At 43.3% G+C, this 18,255-nt stretch overlaps 1 protein-coding gene across 3 annotated transcripts; it reads right to left on the bottom strand.

Moving 5' to 3' along the window:
• Window positions 1-1,576: 1,576 nt before the first annotated feature.
• OPALIN (oligodendrocytic myelin paranodal and inner loop protein) lies at window positions 1,577-14,724 on the bottom strand. Of its 3 annotated transcripts, XM_081074576.1 has the most exons (6): window positions 14,598-14,724; window positions 12,056-12,091; window positions 8,531-8,566; window positions 7,222-7,341; window positions 5,693-5,749; window positions 1,578-4,194 (listed from the first exon to the last, which is right to left on the bottom strand). In XM_081074576.1, the coding sequence occupies exons 1-6, from the start codon at window positions 14,598-14,600 to the stop codon at window positions 4,018-4,020; spliced, it is 429 nt and encodes a 142-aa protein (XP_080930702.1). In that variant the 5' UTR covers window positions 14,601-14,724; the 3' UTR covers window positions 1,578-4,017. The 3 variants fall into 3 exon arrangements, with proteins under 3 accessions (XP_080930703.1, XP_080930702.1, XP_080930704.1); XM_081074577.1 differs by lacking the exon at window positions 8,531-8,566 and having other exon boundaries at window positions 1,577-4,194; XM_081074578.1 differs by lacking the exons at window positions 8,531-8,566; window positions 12,056-12,091 and having other exon boundaries at window positions 14,598-14,671.
• Between the last annotated feature and the right edge of the window lie 3,531 nt (window positions 14,725-18,255).

The following is an 18,255-nucleotide window of genomic DNA, read 5'->3' as shown; positions in this document are numbered from 1 at the left end:
AAATCAGGATGATAATGAGTCCTCTCTTTGTGTCTGCTGGAAGATTGAGATAATGCTGTAAAATGCTTGATTTGGCATCTGTTTGGATTGGGAAAGATTGAGGAACAAGTTCATAATTACCTTGCGTGAAGGGATATCTAAGAATATTGTCAGTACTTTACTTGTAAAGTACCAGCAGTAAGTACCAAGTCCCTGAAGATAAAACAGGAGGTGGTGAAGATTAAGGCCAATGTCCTGGCTCTTGGACTCCCAGACCCGAGGCTGCCTGGACCAGCTGAAACTCTCTAGGCACCAGGCCGAGGGTGACAGGAGGCAAAAGTCTGGTCCAGAGGAAGACAAGAGCTACTTTACGGCAACCTCCAGGTGCTCACTGCCCTTTATCTCCTAGGGAGCCATCGTGGAGGTCACTTTTATTTGTTTTGAATATACTTTTTATCAATCAATTCATATTACTGTAAGTATTTCAAACTCTTCCTGCCAGCATATATATCAAAGAACCCCATAACACCATGTTTCCCTGAAAATAAGACCTAGCCAGACAATCAGCTCTAATGCATCTTTTGGAGCAAAAATTAGTATAAGACCCCGTCTTATTTTGCTATAAGACCGGGTATAATATAATATAATTAATATAATACAATATAATGTAATTAATACAATATAATACCGGGTCTTATATTAATTTTTGCTCCAAAAGACGCATTAGAGCTGATTGTCCGGCTAGGTCTTATTTTCCGGGAAACACAGCAATACAGAAACCCTCCCCAATTATCAGTTAAACTTATTATTCTTAACTCTTCATTTTCTGCAAACTTAAATCATTCCTGAAAGGAATTTGCTTTACAATTTCCAGGACCAATAAAACCTGTGTAGGGTCTCCATTTTCTCATCTGCAAAATGGGCTTAGTAACACCTACACCCAAGAGACAGCCTATTTGATGTCTTTGAGCCTAGAGGGAAAGCACCTAGATGATAGCTTTCCTGATAGTATTTCCTCTATTTGGGTGGAGAGACATTTCCAGAAAACCCAGTTGCCTTTCGCTTTTTCGTTACATCTCCAATATTACCATAGGACCTGGCAAATCATCTGACATATGAGGGAAACCATGCACATTTGTTAAATTAACTTATGCATTAATCAATAAATCTTATCAGCATGGTGGGAGTGCAAAGATAGTATGAATAGGCGATGCTTCCTAAGTTAGTCATTGATTTTTTTGTCTTTAATTAGCAGTACAGTGTTGCAGTGATAAATTCCAGAAGGAATGCTACACAAAACTGTTGTTTATTGGCAAAACACAAGAGAAATAAGTACTTCCAGCTGCAAAGCCGAGAGCTCAGGAAGACCTCAGGGGGTACAGAGAGCTGTGTTATGGGAGTGGTGAAACAGGGAGGCGGAAGGGCATACTTACTTCAAAGGATTTGGGAAAATAAAGGTAGAATGTTTGAACTGGGTAGATGTAACCTGAGAGACAAGCCAATCCAAACACCAGATGATACATGAAGAAATGTGACCAAAACACACTGTACGACTGGACCCCGGTCATCTCTAAGCTAGCACCGACCCTGGGTTGGGGAACCAGAGCTTCTGACTTCCAGTCTCAGCATTTTCCTCACAACACTGGCTGCCCTCTGTTGTGTCATTGGAATTAACCCCTGGTCATTTGCAAAAAGGTGAATAAATTCACAGACTCAGCCTGAAATGAGGAGAGCAGGGAAGTGAGTTTATTCAAGAAGAAAGATGCCGGCATAGAAATTGCAGGGGCAGACAACTGCCCCTTACTTTGGGTTAGCTTTTTCTTATATAGGAAAGGGTAGGTAAATTTCCTTATAGCAGGAGATGTGACGTATAGACTGAGGTCATTTGATTGACATATGTTGGTATACAACTGGTTTCTTTCTGCACATGCTCTTACCCAGAATGCATACAGAAAAACCCATGGGGGGGGGTGCAAACCTTAATGTTCATTTTATTTTAATTCTATGTATTATAATGATGCTAGAGTTCAAGGACAGGTTTCAACAGTTTGCCCATATGTGAGGAACCAGTTAATACCAGTTGGGTCTTATCTCCTCTTTTTAGGAGTGTTTGGACACCCTTGATTTATTTCTAGGGGATGAGCCTGGGCGGTTCTTGGCATGGCCTGTGCTGTCCCCCTTCAGGCTCACTTTTATTAACCCTTTTTTGCCTCATCACCCTCCATGAAGGACTGAACATCTCCACATCAGCCTAGCAGAGACAGTTCCAGCACCAAAAAATATCCCTGGAATAACCTTAATTCCAATGCCAGGGCCAATGCCATGTAATATTGGCAAAGGAAAACCACAGACATGTTGCAGGTTCATAAGAACAACCATTTTACTTTTCACTTTATTCCAAAATAAGTTCTTGTGCATTATAGCAAGAAAAACGACAGAAATACTGAACCTTATTAGTTTAGTAGAAACAATTTTAAATAAAGACTTTAAGCAATGGATTGTAAGTGGAATTAAAATAAATCGTCTAAAATACAAGCCACACATTATAGACTCCAAGCCTTATTCACATGCATATTTCAGTCCAGCCTCAGAACTGCCCTGGGGGTAGGAGGATGAGAACTGCTATCTGCATTTTGTAGGTACAGAGCTGAAGCTCCCAGTGGTCAACAATGTGCCCGAGGGCTGGCACCTATAAGCATTGAGGCCAAGGCCACAGTCACATTCTCCGCAAATTCAAGGTATTTCCCAAAATGTAAGAGAAGTACAAGAACCTAGATTACTGGGCACACCTGCTTAAAAATGGCCAAACCTGCTTTGTCAAGGTGACTGGACCCAGGGGACTTGGCACAAAACTAAATTTCACAAGAGACTTTGAAAAGCATGGGTTGGCACATGGCAGTGACTGGGTTTATAGAACCCATTCTTGGTTATTTAAAGAAAAGAGGGGAGAGGTGTTTCTGAACAATCTGAGAAAGCAACATTTCCACAGCACATCAAGGTGGTGCATGGAACTAGTAGATGGACTCTGAGATGCCCTGGACCCAACTTCTCCCACCAGGAGACCTAAATTACTCATAAACGGTGGTTCTGCATAGGGGAACCAGGATTCCTGGAAGCCTCCTCACAGAAGCAATAATGAAGGCCTGGCCCAAGCAGGCTGACACTGCCCATGCGCTTCCCACAGATGCCAGGCACACGGCTACCCAGCCTATCCCTTTGGTCCGGTGATCACGTGCTCAGCCTCCTCTGGGTCTCTCTTCCTGATAATTAGATTTCCTACGTAATAGGCCAAGGACTTGGGCCTTTCTCCCCACTTCCACAGCTCTCATTTCTAGTAATCATTTGAAACAGCCTCTGCCTTCTTTTCACATTATTTACACTCAACACACACACACACACACACACACGCACACACACATGCACACACACACACCATTGCAGAATTGTCTTCCTTAACTACTGTCTGATCACAAACAAAAGTGGGAGTGATGAATGATCCAACCACGTGCTACCCCTGTGGTAAGGGCACGTGTGGCTCCACATGATTTCTATCCTGAGATGCAGAAATAAGGAACTGCTTCCCCTCACACATTCCTCTTAAGCTTCATTTATACACCAACTTGTACCATGCTGGCCTTGGCCAACCCTCCCATGGGAGCCAGGTCTGATGACTTTTTGAGAAATGGGATGTGAAAAAAGATCAGAAGGCAAGACACTCAGAAATTAAGCTCTTTTCCCAAAATCACAAAGAAAAGCAAATTCTCACTGGGGTCAGGAACAGTACCCAAGGGCTCCTTCTGGAGGCATAGTGACCTCACTTGGTGCTGCACTGCTTATTAAACCATAAGATCTGAGATTTGGAATGAACCTTATTGGCTCTGTCCCCTAAAGACACAAATCAACCCAATAGATTTCCAGATCTGTCAACGAAATTTGGGTTGGGTAAGAAGCAGCTTGACATCTTTCCTCACGCCAAGCACAAAACCCTGGTTTTTCAGCGCTTTTCCAGCTCCAGCTCTGCTCCTCGAATGAGCTGCATCATTCTAGGCTCAGGTTGGGCATCAGCCACCACAGTCCTCTTCTTCTCTCCATTTCCACAGGAGGATGGTAAGTGTCGTGCAGGGGCTCCTCGTTTCCTGCTACAGTCTTCACGTATATGTGAGCTGCTTCTTCTCCCATCCTATTCGTCCCATGGGTAGGTACCCTCCTAGGACTCTTGAGAAAACAAAGAGGTTTTAAAAATATATATAGCAAAGACTTCTGCTTCTGGCCAAGTTGGAGTAACAGCAACCAGATTTACCCTCCCCCTAAAACAACCAAAAATCAGACAAAACATCTAAACAATAGTTTTGAAGACTGACCAATCAGGCAAGGAAGGATAGTGATCCTCAAGAGAGAAAACAAATGAGGAGAGGTCTACAACTACCTGAGCTTGCTGCCTTGGGAGAATTTTTAGGCCATTCAACACTCTTTTGTTTAATGTTAGCATGATATCTGTTTTTCTATCCTTTTACTTTTAATCTATTAGTGTATTTTGAAAGTGACTTTCAGTAGGCAATATATAATTGGCTCTTGCTTTTATATCTAATCAAGATAGCTCTGCCTTTTAATTGAGGCATTTATACCATTTACAGGACTATTTATATGGTTGGGTTTAAATCTACCATCTTGCTATTTGTTTTCTATACCATCTGCTCATTGTTACTTTTTTCTGCCTTCTCCCATATAGATTTTAGATGCATCTTATTAAGTTCCATGAAAAAAAATCTGTTGAGGTTTATATTGGAATTACATTTATTATGTAGATCAATTTGAGATTGTTTGGCATCTTTATGCTATCGAGTCTTCCTATCCAGGAGCATGGTATATAACTCCCATTATTTAGGTTTTATTTAATCTCTTTTATTAAAGTTTTATTTTTCTCCATAAAGGGATTATATGTTTTTGCTAGATTTATTCTTCAGCATTCTATATATTTTTATTGCCACTATAAAATGGTATCTTTAAAAGTTACTTTTTCTAGTTGATTGTTATTGATTTTTAGAAATGCAAATTACTTTTGTATACTGATTTTGTATCCAGTAAACTTGTTAGAGTCTCTTGCTAACTCTAATAATTTATCTGTGATAATCAGATCATCTGAAAAAATTACAGTTTTGCTTCTTCTTTTTCAGTCTTATATTTTCTACTTCTTTCTCCTATCCTACGGCATTGATTAGGACCTAAAGTACAATATTGAATAGAAGTGGTAATAGAGAGCATTCTTGTTTTGTTTCTGAACTTAAAGAAAATTCATTAACATTTTACCCTTAGGTATGATGTTTGCTATAATTTTTAAAAATATATACTACCTTTCAATTTAAGAAAGTTTCTATTCTCTTTTAGTTTGCTAAGAGTTCACATCACAAAAGACTGTTTAATTTTTTTAACTCTCTTTTGCTATTGAGATGGTCACATGGTTTTTTTCTTTTCATTTGTCAATGAAATAAGTTATATTAAATTGGTTTTCTAATGTTAAATCAACCTGGAATTCCTTTCCAGCCAATAAAAGTACTGAGAACCTCCTTTGTGCTTGAGTTTCTCTTGGTCATCTCTTTTCTACATGTGCTCATATTGCACTTCTCCTGTATATAAAAAAGTCTTTAAAACCCTTGTTCTATTACGTTTCTTTACTGTATGATGATACATAGTGATTACAGCCAAGACTTCTTACCTCAGCTATCTTGGGATTGTCATCAATTTCTGTAATTTCACATGGCCTCTCACTTTCCTAAGTTGGTATAAACAAACAAACAAAAAAATAAAATGAAGGGTCACAACATTTGCTCAAGACCATGATTAAAATCAGTGGTTCTTAAATCTGGGTGCACATTACAATCACCAGAGAACTTTAAAAAGAAAACAAAATAAGCAAACAGATTATAATTCTCCCCTTCCAAAACATACACAAGAACTACAATTGTGAGTTACTTCAAAAATAATCCAGAGTTGACAGTGTGGAGAAGTGGGTGGGAGTAGAGATGAAATACAATTTGGTCATGAGTTGATAATTAAGTTCATTATACTAGTCTCTCTACTTTAGTATATGTTTAAAATTATCCATAATAAAATTGTGCGTGTGTGTGTTTTAAGGTGGGCGCAGCTCACAGTGGCCCATGCGGGGACTGAACCAGCAACCTTGGTGTTATCAGCATCACCCTCCAACCAACTGAGCTAACCAGCCACCCCAAATTTAGTGTTTGGTTTTTTTTTTAAAGACCAGTGCCACAGCTCTATTATCCAGTGATACTGATTTAATTGGTTCTGATGACTGGTATTTTTGTAGCCTCCTAGACGACTTTAAAGTGCACTGAAGGTTGAGAACATTTTTACTTAAATAAATAACACCACCAGCAGCCGCAATACTTCTTAGTGTTTGAAGTTTACAGCTGTCAACACGTCTTTACACCCATGAGCTCATTTCATCCGTGCAACTTTGCCTACCTCTTAAAATAAGGAGGGTAGTTTTTATGACTCTTATTAAGTTGAACTAATCAAGGCACAGAAAAGGTTGTCACTGGTCCAGGATTACATAAATCATAGAGTGGCAGAGCCAGGATTAGAGCCTTGGTTTTCTGTCTCCCTGTGAACGCGTACCAGTGTGAGAATACCGGGCATGTTCATAAACAAAGGATGGAATTAGAACCCAGAGTCCGTACAACACAGTTGCCTCACAACTGTGGAACCTTGTTGGATATGAGTCTGAGTGGCCTATGAATTCTGAGTATGGTCCCCAGAACCATCTGGTATTTGGAAGGGGTGGGGTTGGTAGACTCCCTGGTGACTGATGGGTGTTCAGATGTGGAAAAGGGCAAAGATAAATAAAATCACGTCCACTGGACATATGCCTACTGGGCACCTCAGTACCTGTTTGTCTCTTATCTTTCCTAAGATTATCTCCATTCTCTTTATGAAGCTTGTGCCCTTTGACATAAGTTTGCATGGCAACAAACATTCCTCTTTTTGCCACTCCAAATACCATCCTTATTGCCACGGTTTGCTCAGGTGAGCTGAGGTTGTATGACAAATCAGCTCTGCCTGAAGTGTAATGTCATGAGTCTGAGATAGAAATCAAGGTGCAGAAATGTCCACCATTTGTCCTCAGAAAATAGACACAAATTTTGACAGTCTCTGCCCAAAAGCCAGTTCATGAAAATACCAATTTCTGCCAATACATCCAGACCCAAAGAAGCCACAAATCACCTCCGTGGACTCAGTGCTGCTTCTTCTTCGGTGAATCAGAGTAAAGAGTAAAGCCACCAGTAGAGCTGTGGCCACCAGGGACGGGATGCCCGCGGCTAATCCCAGGGAGGGCCCACAGTCCTGGCACAGAGAAAAGCAGAGTCAGCTTCCACCAGAACAAAGGAAAAGTTCAACTGCTCAAAAATAAAACAAAAATGTTCAGTCACCCTCTACACAAAAATGAAGGGATAATGAAATACTGTGAAAAATGTTTGCAATGTACATGACAAATGTCTCATTTTCATAGGATTTAATTTACGTAATTTAAATCAATTGGAAAAGGGTGATAAAACCAGTAGAAAAATACGCAAAGGATACGAACAGTCCATTCCCAGGAACAGAAATACAAATGTCTCATCAACACTGGAAAAGCTAAGATACTTTTTAATGTAGCAGCAAAAAGTAAAAGATTGTATTATGTCCCACACCATTTTGATGTGAATTTTTTTTAGTTATCTACACTAAACTCATTGATTAATTTTCAAATTCCCATTTCCCTTTGATCTGGGAGGAAACAGCCATCCTTGTATCCACATAAGGTTTCAGATTTGCAGGTTATCTAGAAATGTCAATGATAATCTGCAACATCCCTATAAATGTGCGATTCTCATACAGAACACAGACACCGAAAGTATATAAAGCATAAACATATAGCTTGACGACTTCATAGGATGAACCCCTCCGTGTAACGAGCACCCAGGTGAAGAAACAGAACAGTACCAGCACCTACGAAGCCGCCTCATGCTCCCTTCTAGTCACCCCATGTGTAACCCCTCTCCTGAAATCTATCACCGTACATCACTTTTGTCTGTTTTCCAATGTCATCTAGATGCACAAAGCAAGCACGCACAGTAAGTCCTCACTTAACGGTGCCGATCGCTTCTTGGAACTGCGGTGAAACGATGGATAATGAAACCAGTTTTACCATGGACTAATTCATATACACCAGAGTAAGCTCCCACAGCATCTCATCAACACTGTAACAAAATGACGTTGAGCAAAACAACGCTGTTTGAGGACCTGCCATCCTCTTGCATCCAGCTTCTTTTGCTCAACACTGTGAACGCCACCTGTGATGTTGCAATCTCTCCCCCATTATGAGCTGAGATGGTCGTAAGAATAATACTTGAACCAGATTCTCTGCTCGGTGGCAGTTCACACATCAAACTCTTGACTCCTCAAAACAAATGCACAGGATGGGTAGAGCATTATTGTCCCCATTTTATAAATGACCAAAACCCAGGCTCCAAAATTTAACTGACATACTTACAACTTCTTTCCCACCTGTAACAACTGGGGAGGAAGTCTGTGTGGAAAAAGCACATACATCTTAAGAAAGCAAAATCCATGGAATGTATATTATACAAGACAGTCTGTCAAAGGTGAAGCTAGAGGCCTAACGTTCGCCCCTTTTTAACATTCTAGCAAAAACAACACATGACAACAACTGCCAAACAGAATCTTACTTGATTGCTTCCCAGATAAGAAGGAATTAAATTTGGCTACAAGGAAAGAGGATTCAGAAGTTCAGTTGAGGTCTTTGTTACTCAAGTGTTCTGGATTTGCCATAACACTGTTTGCACCTCAAAAAGGCTTCCCCTTGTCCCTAGCTCCGACTTTCTTCCCAGCACACTTTGGGCCTACCTGTTCCCATTGCTAGAGGGGAAAAAACATACAGACTGGTGGAAGCAAGGGCTTTTAAAGATGCCTTATTGTTTTCAAACATGCAATGAAGCAAACGGCTTTGGGGGAATCTGAAGTTGTGAACTATCCATGTTCCTGAGGTGGTTCCACTTTGAATGAATACATTGCATGTTTCCCCTTCACATCTCCATTCAAGTGGGGGTACTGGACCTCACCATTTATGAGCTATTTCAGGTGACAGTCTTACCTGGATCAATAAATTTCAGGTGAAAGATTTATCGTACATTTATCATATATTAGCAACTAACCTGTGTAAATTATGCTAAGTAGTGTAGTGCAGGATTGAGTGTAGGTCCTGGGCTCACCGCCTGGAGTGGAATGGTGATGTCTCCACTCACAGGCTAAGGGGCCCCATTTCCTCATCTATAAAATAGGGATGTTAGAACCTATCCCCAGAGCTGTTGTGAGCACCAGAAGTATAAGCTTTTGTCATTCCTTTACACTTGGCAAAGCTCTGGTCAGACCTGTTATTTATTTAATATTCTCACCAACCTCAGTGAGTATCTTGGAGTCCCTGGGGCTTAGGCTTTTGACAATTATTGTCTCTATTTCACACACAAAAGAAGGAGGAGGAGGAGGAGAAGGAGAAGGAAAGGAACTAGATCTCAGAAGTTGTGGAATTTTGTACAAAGTTCCTCAGATAACCATAAATCTAACTTGAACTTGGGTGTTTGAATTCCAAGCCTAGACCTCTTTCCCAGAGAGTTCCCACCAAAGAAGGAGTGTAATAACGGAGGCATTAACATTTGGTACTTAAATGGTTACAGTTCTGTCTAAACACAACCTCACTCTCCCCACCCCTCACCCCTCACCCCCGCCCCCGCCACTTTATTACCTTAATGCTGCATTTGCCTAAAGTGTTCGGTTTCTCTGGGTTGTGGTAAGAGTCAAATATTGTTTCAGGTAAGATGTTCTATCTTCAGGTTACACAAATTTACTTGGGCTGGTTTTAAGCCCCCCAAAAGGAGTTAACTATAAGGATTCAGGGGTGCTTCACAGAGCTCCAAAGCAGCAGGAATCTGGTTTCTCTACGGACTGGGAACTTGTTGGGACCAAAGCAATTCCTCCTGGGATCTCTCCATCTCTCCCGGGTACATGACCTTTCACTTGTGCTCTTCTCTATTTGCTTCTTTCTTTCTCTCTCCAGATGAATTTCCCTGCCCTCGTGAACACCTGCTATCATATGAGATAATGCTTATGGAGTACTTACTATGTGCCAGGCTGTTCAAGTACTTTTCCTGTTTCGGCTCATTTATTCTTCACAATAGCCAGTGAAGCATGACTATAATGATCCCCATTTTACAGATGAGAAGAATGAGGCATGGAGAAGTGAAATAACTTGTGGAGGTCACATAGCCCTAAGTAGCAGGCGCTGTGTGGGCGGCTCCAGGATCCAAGCTCTAACCACAGTGATACACTGCCTTCCAGGACCAAATGCAGCACCCAACCCAGCTCTTATACTTGACAGTTTAGTATGGCCCAGCAGGGACTGATTTGCATATGTGGCCCTGTTCCAAACCCTGCAGAGGTTCTGATTAGCCAGGTATCCACCTCTCTTCCACGGTGACCCCACTGCCCTGGCATGCAGCTGCGCCAAAAGGGAAGGCTTATGTGATAGACACAAAACCAGGAAGGGTGACCAATCTTCCTGGTTTTCCAAAGAGTTTGCCTAGGTTGCAGCACGTTCAATACTAAAACCAGACAGTCCCAGGCAAGCTGGCTGGTTGGTCATCTGACATAAGTTCAAAGGGAGGAGGGGACAGTTCTCAGAGAAATGGGCTGTTAACCAAGGAGACACTCTAAAAGGTGACATCTAGCATCATAAGGACTTCTCTCTTGCCCACTCACCTCTACCGCTCCAAGCAATGGCTTCTTGCTTCTCTGAGTACTGTCACAAGGTAGGCCAAGTGAGGGCAAGACAGAACCTGGGGTCTCTACAGACCTGCTGAGTTTGAGCAGCCAGGGGAAATTTCCAGCAGTGACCATATTAAAAGTTTTGACAGTTAAGGAGAGAGATCGGGGAATTTGTCTGCAGACAACAGGCAGAGGCTGAAGCAGAGAGCAGAGCAAATCAGGGGGGCTCAGACGGCAGGCTCCTACCAGAGGGTGGAGCAGGTACCAGGGGAACCAGAGGACAGATGTCTAGGGCAGCCAGCAGTGGACACCAGAGGGCCAGCAGTGAGTCCCAAGGTTCTACCTTCCCGCTGCTCTCCAGGACCATGCACCCACGTTACAGTAAACATGAGTCCTGGCTGAGGTGTCCTCTTACCAGGTAGATTCCACTTATTCTCTCCGAATAATCATACGACTTATCAGAAATGTTTGACACAGCCAAATACACTAAAAAGCCTGGGCCAGGACAATGCCAGGCTCATTCACAGCAGAGCACTGGTCAGAAAACAACCCTAATGTCATCTCTCCACAACATGAGAACAGAAGGTGGAAGCTCAATTCTGGATTAAAACTGCTCTCTGTCACCTACAGAAATCTCTCTTTTGACTTGCAGCTCAATGTCATAATCAAAAGCCATAAAATGTTCATTCTTGTTGACCCCTAAATTCCCCCTCTAGACTATATACTAAGGAAATCACTTTAAGTACAAATAAAGGTTTACATATACCTGTGTTTATTCCTAAATAATTCACAAATTATTCCTAATTGTGATTAAGCAATTAAGAAAATCATTTACTTTAAGAAATATCATGTGGCCATCCTCAGTGATGGTTATAAAGGCTGATGGTTAAACACTCATCCCGTAAAATTAGATGTAGAGGAAGAACACAGTAGTACAAAGACAACAAAAGTCAAAAACTACATAGAGGCAAACAGACTGGAAGCAGTGATGCTTTCTGATGTTGGTGGGAATTTAGGTGTTTTTTTTTGTTTGTTTTCATTTTTGCTGTTTTCCTTTTCAAAATGCATATTTATAACTTTCATAATTGAAAAAATTTTTCTGCGCACCCCCAACTCTTCCTAAGTGCCTTTGAGGAACTGTGCCCCTCATTACCCCCCATGACTTCCGTGAGGCCCAGTATAAGCGCTGCACCGGTGTTTGCAGACCTGCCTGGTGAATGGGGGCTGCTGTACTTACCGTGTTGGCAGGCAGCGTAAAGTTCAGTGAAAAACTCTGCCAAAGAGAAAAAAACATTAAAGCTCCCGGGAATGGTCAGCCAGGTGCCTGACTGACCCCTCCACTAAATGTCAATGATTCTGGAAGATTCCAGGACAACTTGCTGATCCCATAGGCTCAGTCAGCCTCAGTGTCTGCTCCCCGTCTTGGACCCAAAAGAGGGCAGAGGAACAGAGGAGCCCGAGGCCACTGGTTCTTCCCTCAGCGTCCCCTCCCCCCTCCCAGGTCCTCAACCAGGGCCAGGCAGCGGGGCCAGCCAGCAGGGTGATTGCCTGAGGAATCCCCATCCAAAAGGACAGCAAAAATATTACTAGAAATTCAGCAATGTGCTGGAAAAAACTTTTTTTCTAGGACTTCTTTCAGGGACGGAACTGTGTGAATTTAGAAGTACTTGGTACTTTCAGCGTAGGATAGGAAGTAAGAACCCCCAGGGGCACCCTCCACCACACCTGCTCTAAGGAGATGGTCTAACCCCTTCCCAGGAGAGAGAACTGGAGAAAGACAAGGCTTCCGTTTTTGCTGAGTTTGAGGAACAGGGTCCGGGCTGGAACTGAGCTGGTCAGGACGACAGTAGAGAAGCTGACCCTTCCCTCCCCTCCCCTCACTCAACAGCACGCAGCCTCACCTCTTCCCTAACTATGGAGTCAATATTTAAAGATCGGGGGCTCCGTGGGGCACCGGATTGTTAGCCTGCCCAGGTGCCCACACATCTGGTCAGGCCCTGCCCAGGGCCTCTGCTGGCTCCTTCCTGCTCCCTGTCCCCATCTTCTGTCCCTGCATTTAGGGTTCATCAATGCCAGTCTTTCTGATGCTGCTTTTTACCAAGACCAAGATGGACATTCTTTAGGACAACATAAGAGTAAGTGGACCATCGTAGGTAAGGGTCTTCTTGCTCAAGGGACCCAACACTGCCCTTCATGCTAATACCCAGCAAGCCCACAGATGTTGGAAGGACATTTGATGGAAACTGAATGCAGCTGCCCAGAGCCTTATCTCATCAGTGAGGACTGGGTACTGATGTCAGCAGGCCCAAGACAAAGCTTCCTTTGGGGGCACGACAGAAGGGAGGAGCAGCTCCAAGTGGGCCGTTGCATGTGCTGTTTATCAGGATTTGGATGACGACGATTTTGGCCAACTTCAGAAAGACATTCACGTTGTGTAGAAACACACTACAGTGCTCTCATGGAGAGAAAAACATCACGTAAATTTGGGTGGAGAAGCATCTGACGCACTGTTCGTTAGAGAGGCAGCAGGGTAGGATGAGGCAACCCTGGGTTTGGAGTCACCTCATCTGGATTTGAGTCCAGACTCAGCTTCTTACCAGCTGTGTGGCCTTGGAAAAATGACCTGAGCTCTCTGCTCTCCATTGCCTCAGAACAAATCTGTTCTCCCACGCTCGGGTTTTCCATTTTCAAAATGGGAATATGGTTAACTTGCCCTGCCCATCTCACAGGATAAGCCCAAAAGATTTCACATCGGTGGCAGCTCTGTCCAAACTGTAAAACCCTCTAGGTGTATGAGGGTTTGTGTGGTGTCATATTCCTCATGACCTGGCCAGCACAGAGTGAGCACAGAGAAGACACTGGGAAATTCTTGGATGGAATCACATGCATGGATCAGCAGTAGTCAAAGTATTGGAATTTGGTACAGAACACACTGCTAAAATACACCTACTGTTAGTCTGAGTATAATATAATATCTACCTAATGGTTCTGAAGACACTGTAGGATCTGTGGCTGAGTGTCATGTGTGGTAAGTTTGCTCTTTGGGAGGGGAAGGTAGGAGAGATGGGATCCTTACTCACTGTCGCTGAGGGTGTGCTGTGTGTCAGACACAGACTCAGAACCTCCCCACGAGGGGAGCTCTCTCATTCCTATATCATGGGTGACGGAACGGAGATCAAGACAGGTTTCGGAAGGTCACCCGCTGATAAGTGGTAGAGGTGGGCTTAGATCAGAGATCTATCTAATTCCAAAGCCTGAATTCCACTCCTTACATAATCTCTTTCATGAAGAGTCCGGGAAGCCTTTTCTGTTTTGCCCCCTAACTTAGCAAACTTCATCTGATTGAGTACCAACCCAATTCGTATCACAAGTCAATCCACACAAAAAGGTGGGAGGTTTCTGATGCAGATGATAAATATCTGTGTTGCTGTTCAGGTAGCAGGAGGTGCACCGAACAGTAAGAACCAAGGCAGTGACCTGACCCATTGCGTCAACTGGGAAATGAATCCAGCTGAAACATCTACCTTGTACCCTGGCTGTACGTGGGCGGTTAGAAACAAAACCTTACTGTTAAAGTAAAAGGTAAGATCAGCAAATATTTTATGAGAATTTTTTTAAATGATTAGTGTTTTGCATATAGGTACATAACTGAAAACGAAGCCCCTTGACCTCATTGTATCAACGATAGATTTATATTAGAATTAGGATATGTGAGCTTTAAGAATTGTTTTTATAGAGAGAATGAGTTAGGCTGAGAAAAGATGCTAGTTGTCACTTACCATTCTGACAGTCTCCCAAGAACCTTCTCCAAACACTGTCCCCGGGGAGCTCCTTTCTCACTGGCGTTATTGGCTTGTGTCTCACATTTGTAGGAATATCCAGCTGGGAGAGCAAGGGTGACAGGGCAAGAGGTGGCTCCAAGAGAGTCCTGGCAAAGCCATTTATGGTCAGGGGAGTAGCCAAGTTCTCGGCCCATCCCTCGGGAAAGATGGTCTCCTGCTCCATGGCCACTGTGTATGGCCCGGGTCATGCAACCATTTGCCTTTATTTTTGGTCCTTCTTACTTTTCAGTCCCCTTCTTTAAATCTTCAACTCAGCAAAGAACCCACAGCTGGTCTGAGAGCTTGGAGGCTCCCACAGCTGAAAGCACTTTAGAAACAATGGGTTACACAGGCTGTGGCTGGCTGCTCCCTTTCTAGCTGCCAGGCATCAGCGTTGAGCGCTCGCTGTCCCAGCAATGATGGAGTCAACACATTGCCGGCATCTTGGTAGAAGATCCCTGCAGAATGGGGGTTGGAACCTGCTCTGTTTGAGGCAGGGCTGTAGCTGCCACAGCGAACACACTCCCTGGTGGATGAGCAGACAGACATCCCTTTCTGTTATCCCTTTCTGTTCTCACACTGAGTGGGGACCCTCCGAGAGCTGGAGGGGGGCCATTGGTGTGTGCTCCTTTCTGTTTCTTACAAGTTCTCTGTTAGGAGTTTGCTTCTTTACAATGGTGAAGGAGTTGGAGTTCTATGCCAACAAAACAACAGAATTAAGACCAATAAATCTGACCGCTTAAATGAGTATATTCCTTCATATATTCAACAAATCTTTTCGACACCTTTTATCTGCTGAGCAATATTCTGGGCATCGTTCTCAGCATTAGTGATGAAGACAAATGAAGCCCTAACTTAGGGAGTGTATGTTCCAGGAGGGCAGGCAGACAACAGATCAGAACAGGTGAAACCATTGTAGAGGAGAAAAGGGGGCGGGGGGAGAGTTAGCAGAATGACCAGGAGGCACTTGACTTCACATGACATTTAAGCTGTATGTAGGGGTAATGGATAGGGGGAGGGGAATTGTCACTGTGTGAGGGATATAAATGATAAATGTCTAACTATTACATTGTTTTGTGCACCTGAAACTAATAAAAAAAAGAAAAAGATATACTACATACCCAACAAAAAGCTGAAATGAAAAGGATAGAAAAATACCAAATCATGGTAAGAATGTGGAATTTTTTATAATGCTGGAGGTTGGATAAATAGATAAGAATTATATTTAATTATGTATGTATATAACTGTGTAATTATATATATAAATATGTATGTATATACATAAAAAAGTATTATGGGAAAATAAAAAAAAAGCTGCATGTGGAAGATGAGAAGAGTGTCCCAGGCAAAGGAAACAGCAAACTGAAAATCCTGGAGCAGGTGTGGTACACTCACAGAACTGGAAGGAGCAACATAAACGAGGGAGTGACCCCGGAAGGGGTTAAGGACAGAGTGAGTTCGGGACCTAAGATGTGAGCATGGCAGGGTACAGTAAGATTTCCATTGTAGAGCAATGGGGAAACTTTCAAGGATTTTAAGTGAGATGGGAGCCTGATCTCACTGTTTATTGACAAAATTCACCTGGCTTCTGTCTGGATCCTGGTTTATAGAGGATAAGAGTGTTTACCCGGAGACTGTTTAGTAGAATCCAAGTGAGTGATGATGGTGGCTGACCTAGGATGGGGCAGCGAGAGCAAAAAGCAGTGAGTGGGTGTGTCACTTATTGTGCAAGCAACAGAGGCTGCGACACTTGATGGTGGGGAAAATGTGGGGCAGGGGAGGGGAGAGAAGATAAGGGAAAGAGCAGAATGAAGCCGACTCCTGGGTTTGGGGCTTTACTATCAGGAAATAGAGGCACCATTTGTTTAGTCAGGTAATACTGGAAAACAGTTTTGGGGTGTGGGGTCCAGGCACTGGGATACTGTCTGAACAAGACCAACGTGGTCTCTGCCTCACGGGGCTTCCAGTTCCCAAGATTCCTCGGCGATGCCTAAACCGAATCTACTGGCATCTGTATGTCATGGAGACATAGCTCAGAGAGACCTGTGTTTAAAGTCTTAGTTGTTGTTCTGGAAGCTGTGTGGTCTTAGGCAAGTGAAGTAACTATAGTTTGGGACTCGGTCCCAAACTATAAAGTGGGATGATACAGTTGAAAAGGACTGGACTATTTAAATCAGCACAACGGGTACAAATTATGCTTCCAACTTTGCTGGCTGGCGTAGAATCACACCTGGGCCAGATAACTAGACCAAGGAACTCCAGTTCATGGCCCCAGTCTCCTCTGGCTGTCTGCAGATGGGCAGGGCAGTGCGGTCCTTTTTGACACTTTTTGTTTGCTATGTATCCACTGGTCACCAACTCTCCTCTTCCTCTGATAGGCACGTTATTCCTTTAGAAGAATTGCTAAGACGGCTCGTCAGTGGTGCCCTGGCCTAAATGTCTGGGTCAGTCATGGTTCCCTGCTCACAAGCCTCAGAATAGACTCTGATTGATTTAAGAAGAAGGGGATTTATAGGTTGGGTGTAGTGGAGTTCACAGAAGGAATAGAGGACCCGGGAACCAGGCTCTGGGGAGGCAGAGCTAGGCTGCTCCTGAGGCTTCAGCCACAGGGACTCCTGGACACTCCTCCCAGAAAATCCTCCCAGGGAAAATGAGCTCCCAAATCTCTCAGCCCTTTTGTCCCATGATCAAAACTCCAGTTCCAGGAAAAGGATCTAATTGGTCTGGCTTGAGTCACGTGCCCAAGAAGGACCTGCCACCTGGCTGATGGTCTGCCCGATGTGGGTCCCTCCAACATGAGAAAAGGAGGTTCTGCAAAAAGAAACTCAGCACAAAAAAGAGGGAATGGGTGAAGTGATGGGCTCTCCTCCTCCAGAAGTATTAGGCCTGAGAATTATCTCTTTAGAAATTGCAGAAGGAATACCCGTAGTGGGTGAGAGGTTAGGGACACCAACTCTAAGATTCTCTGATCATATGTATTTTGCCATCATTTAAATTTGTACAAGCCTAATCACACTGATGGCTTACCAGGCAACAACTGGTCAGTTTACAAAGCTGGTCCATTCTAAATGATAGGTGGCCTTCTCCTGAGTTTTGAAAATCTTTTATCTAAAATGTCAGTAAGGAAGTAGTGATGAAGTAAAATGTTAACACTAACAGAAGGACTCTGGTCATTTCCCAATCTATGAATGTCACATGTGAGAATCGTCAGTGGGGTCCACCAGATGTTTCTAGCTCACCTCATTCTTCACCTGAAGAGTAGCCATATGAGCCGATTTGGCCAATGACATGAGAATAGAAGTGACATGTCACTCGTTGGCATTGTAAGAGGCAGTGTGTGATTTGTCATACTCTCTTTTCCTCTGCCACAGGAATCAGCAATACTGTGTAGCTACTAGCAGCTGCTCCATCAGCCCAGCCCAGCCCAGTCGTGACTGAGGATGACGTGGCAGAGCTTCCAGATACCAGAAATGAACATGTGATATGAACAAGAGATAAGCCTTCTTATGGAAAGCCCCTGACATTCGGGGGTTGTTTTCCTTGCAGCACAAGTTACCTTATCCTGACCGGTACATCAGGCAGTCATATCCTTGTACCACTGGGGCTCATCCTTTAG

This window comes from Rhinolophus hipposideros (genome assembly GCF_964194185.1).
Source record: "Rhinolophus hipposideros genome assembly, chromosome: 15".
NCBI lineage: Eukaryota > Metazoa > Chordata > Mammalia > Chiroptera > Rhinolophidae > Rhinolophus > Rhinolophus hipposideros.
Note: the sequence above shows the minus strand (reverse complement) of the source record. Positions and strands in the feature narration are given on the sequence as shown.

Bases quoted from the DNA above. Each gene is read 5' to 3' on its own strand.
- OPALIN (XM_081074576.1), bottom strand. The intron at 7,342-8,530 runs GTAAGTATGTCA...TCTCTGTGCCAG, and splicing joins TTACAGGTGGGAAAGAAGTT to GACTGTGGGCCCTCCCTGGG. The intron at 5,750-7,221 runs GTGATTTGTGGC...ATACCAACTTAG, and splicing joins GCAGCACTGAGTCCACGGAG to GAAAGTGAGAGGCCATGTGA.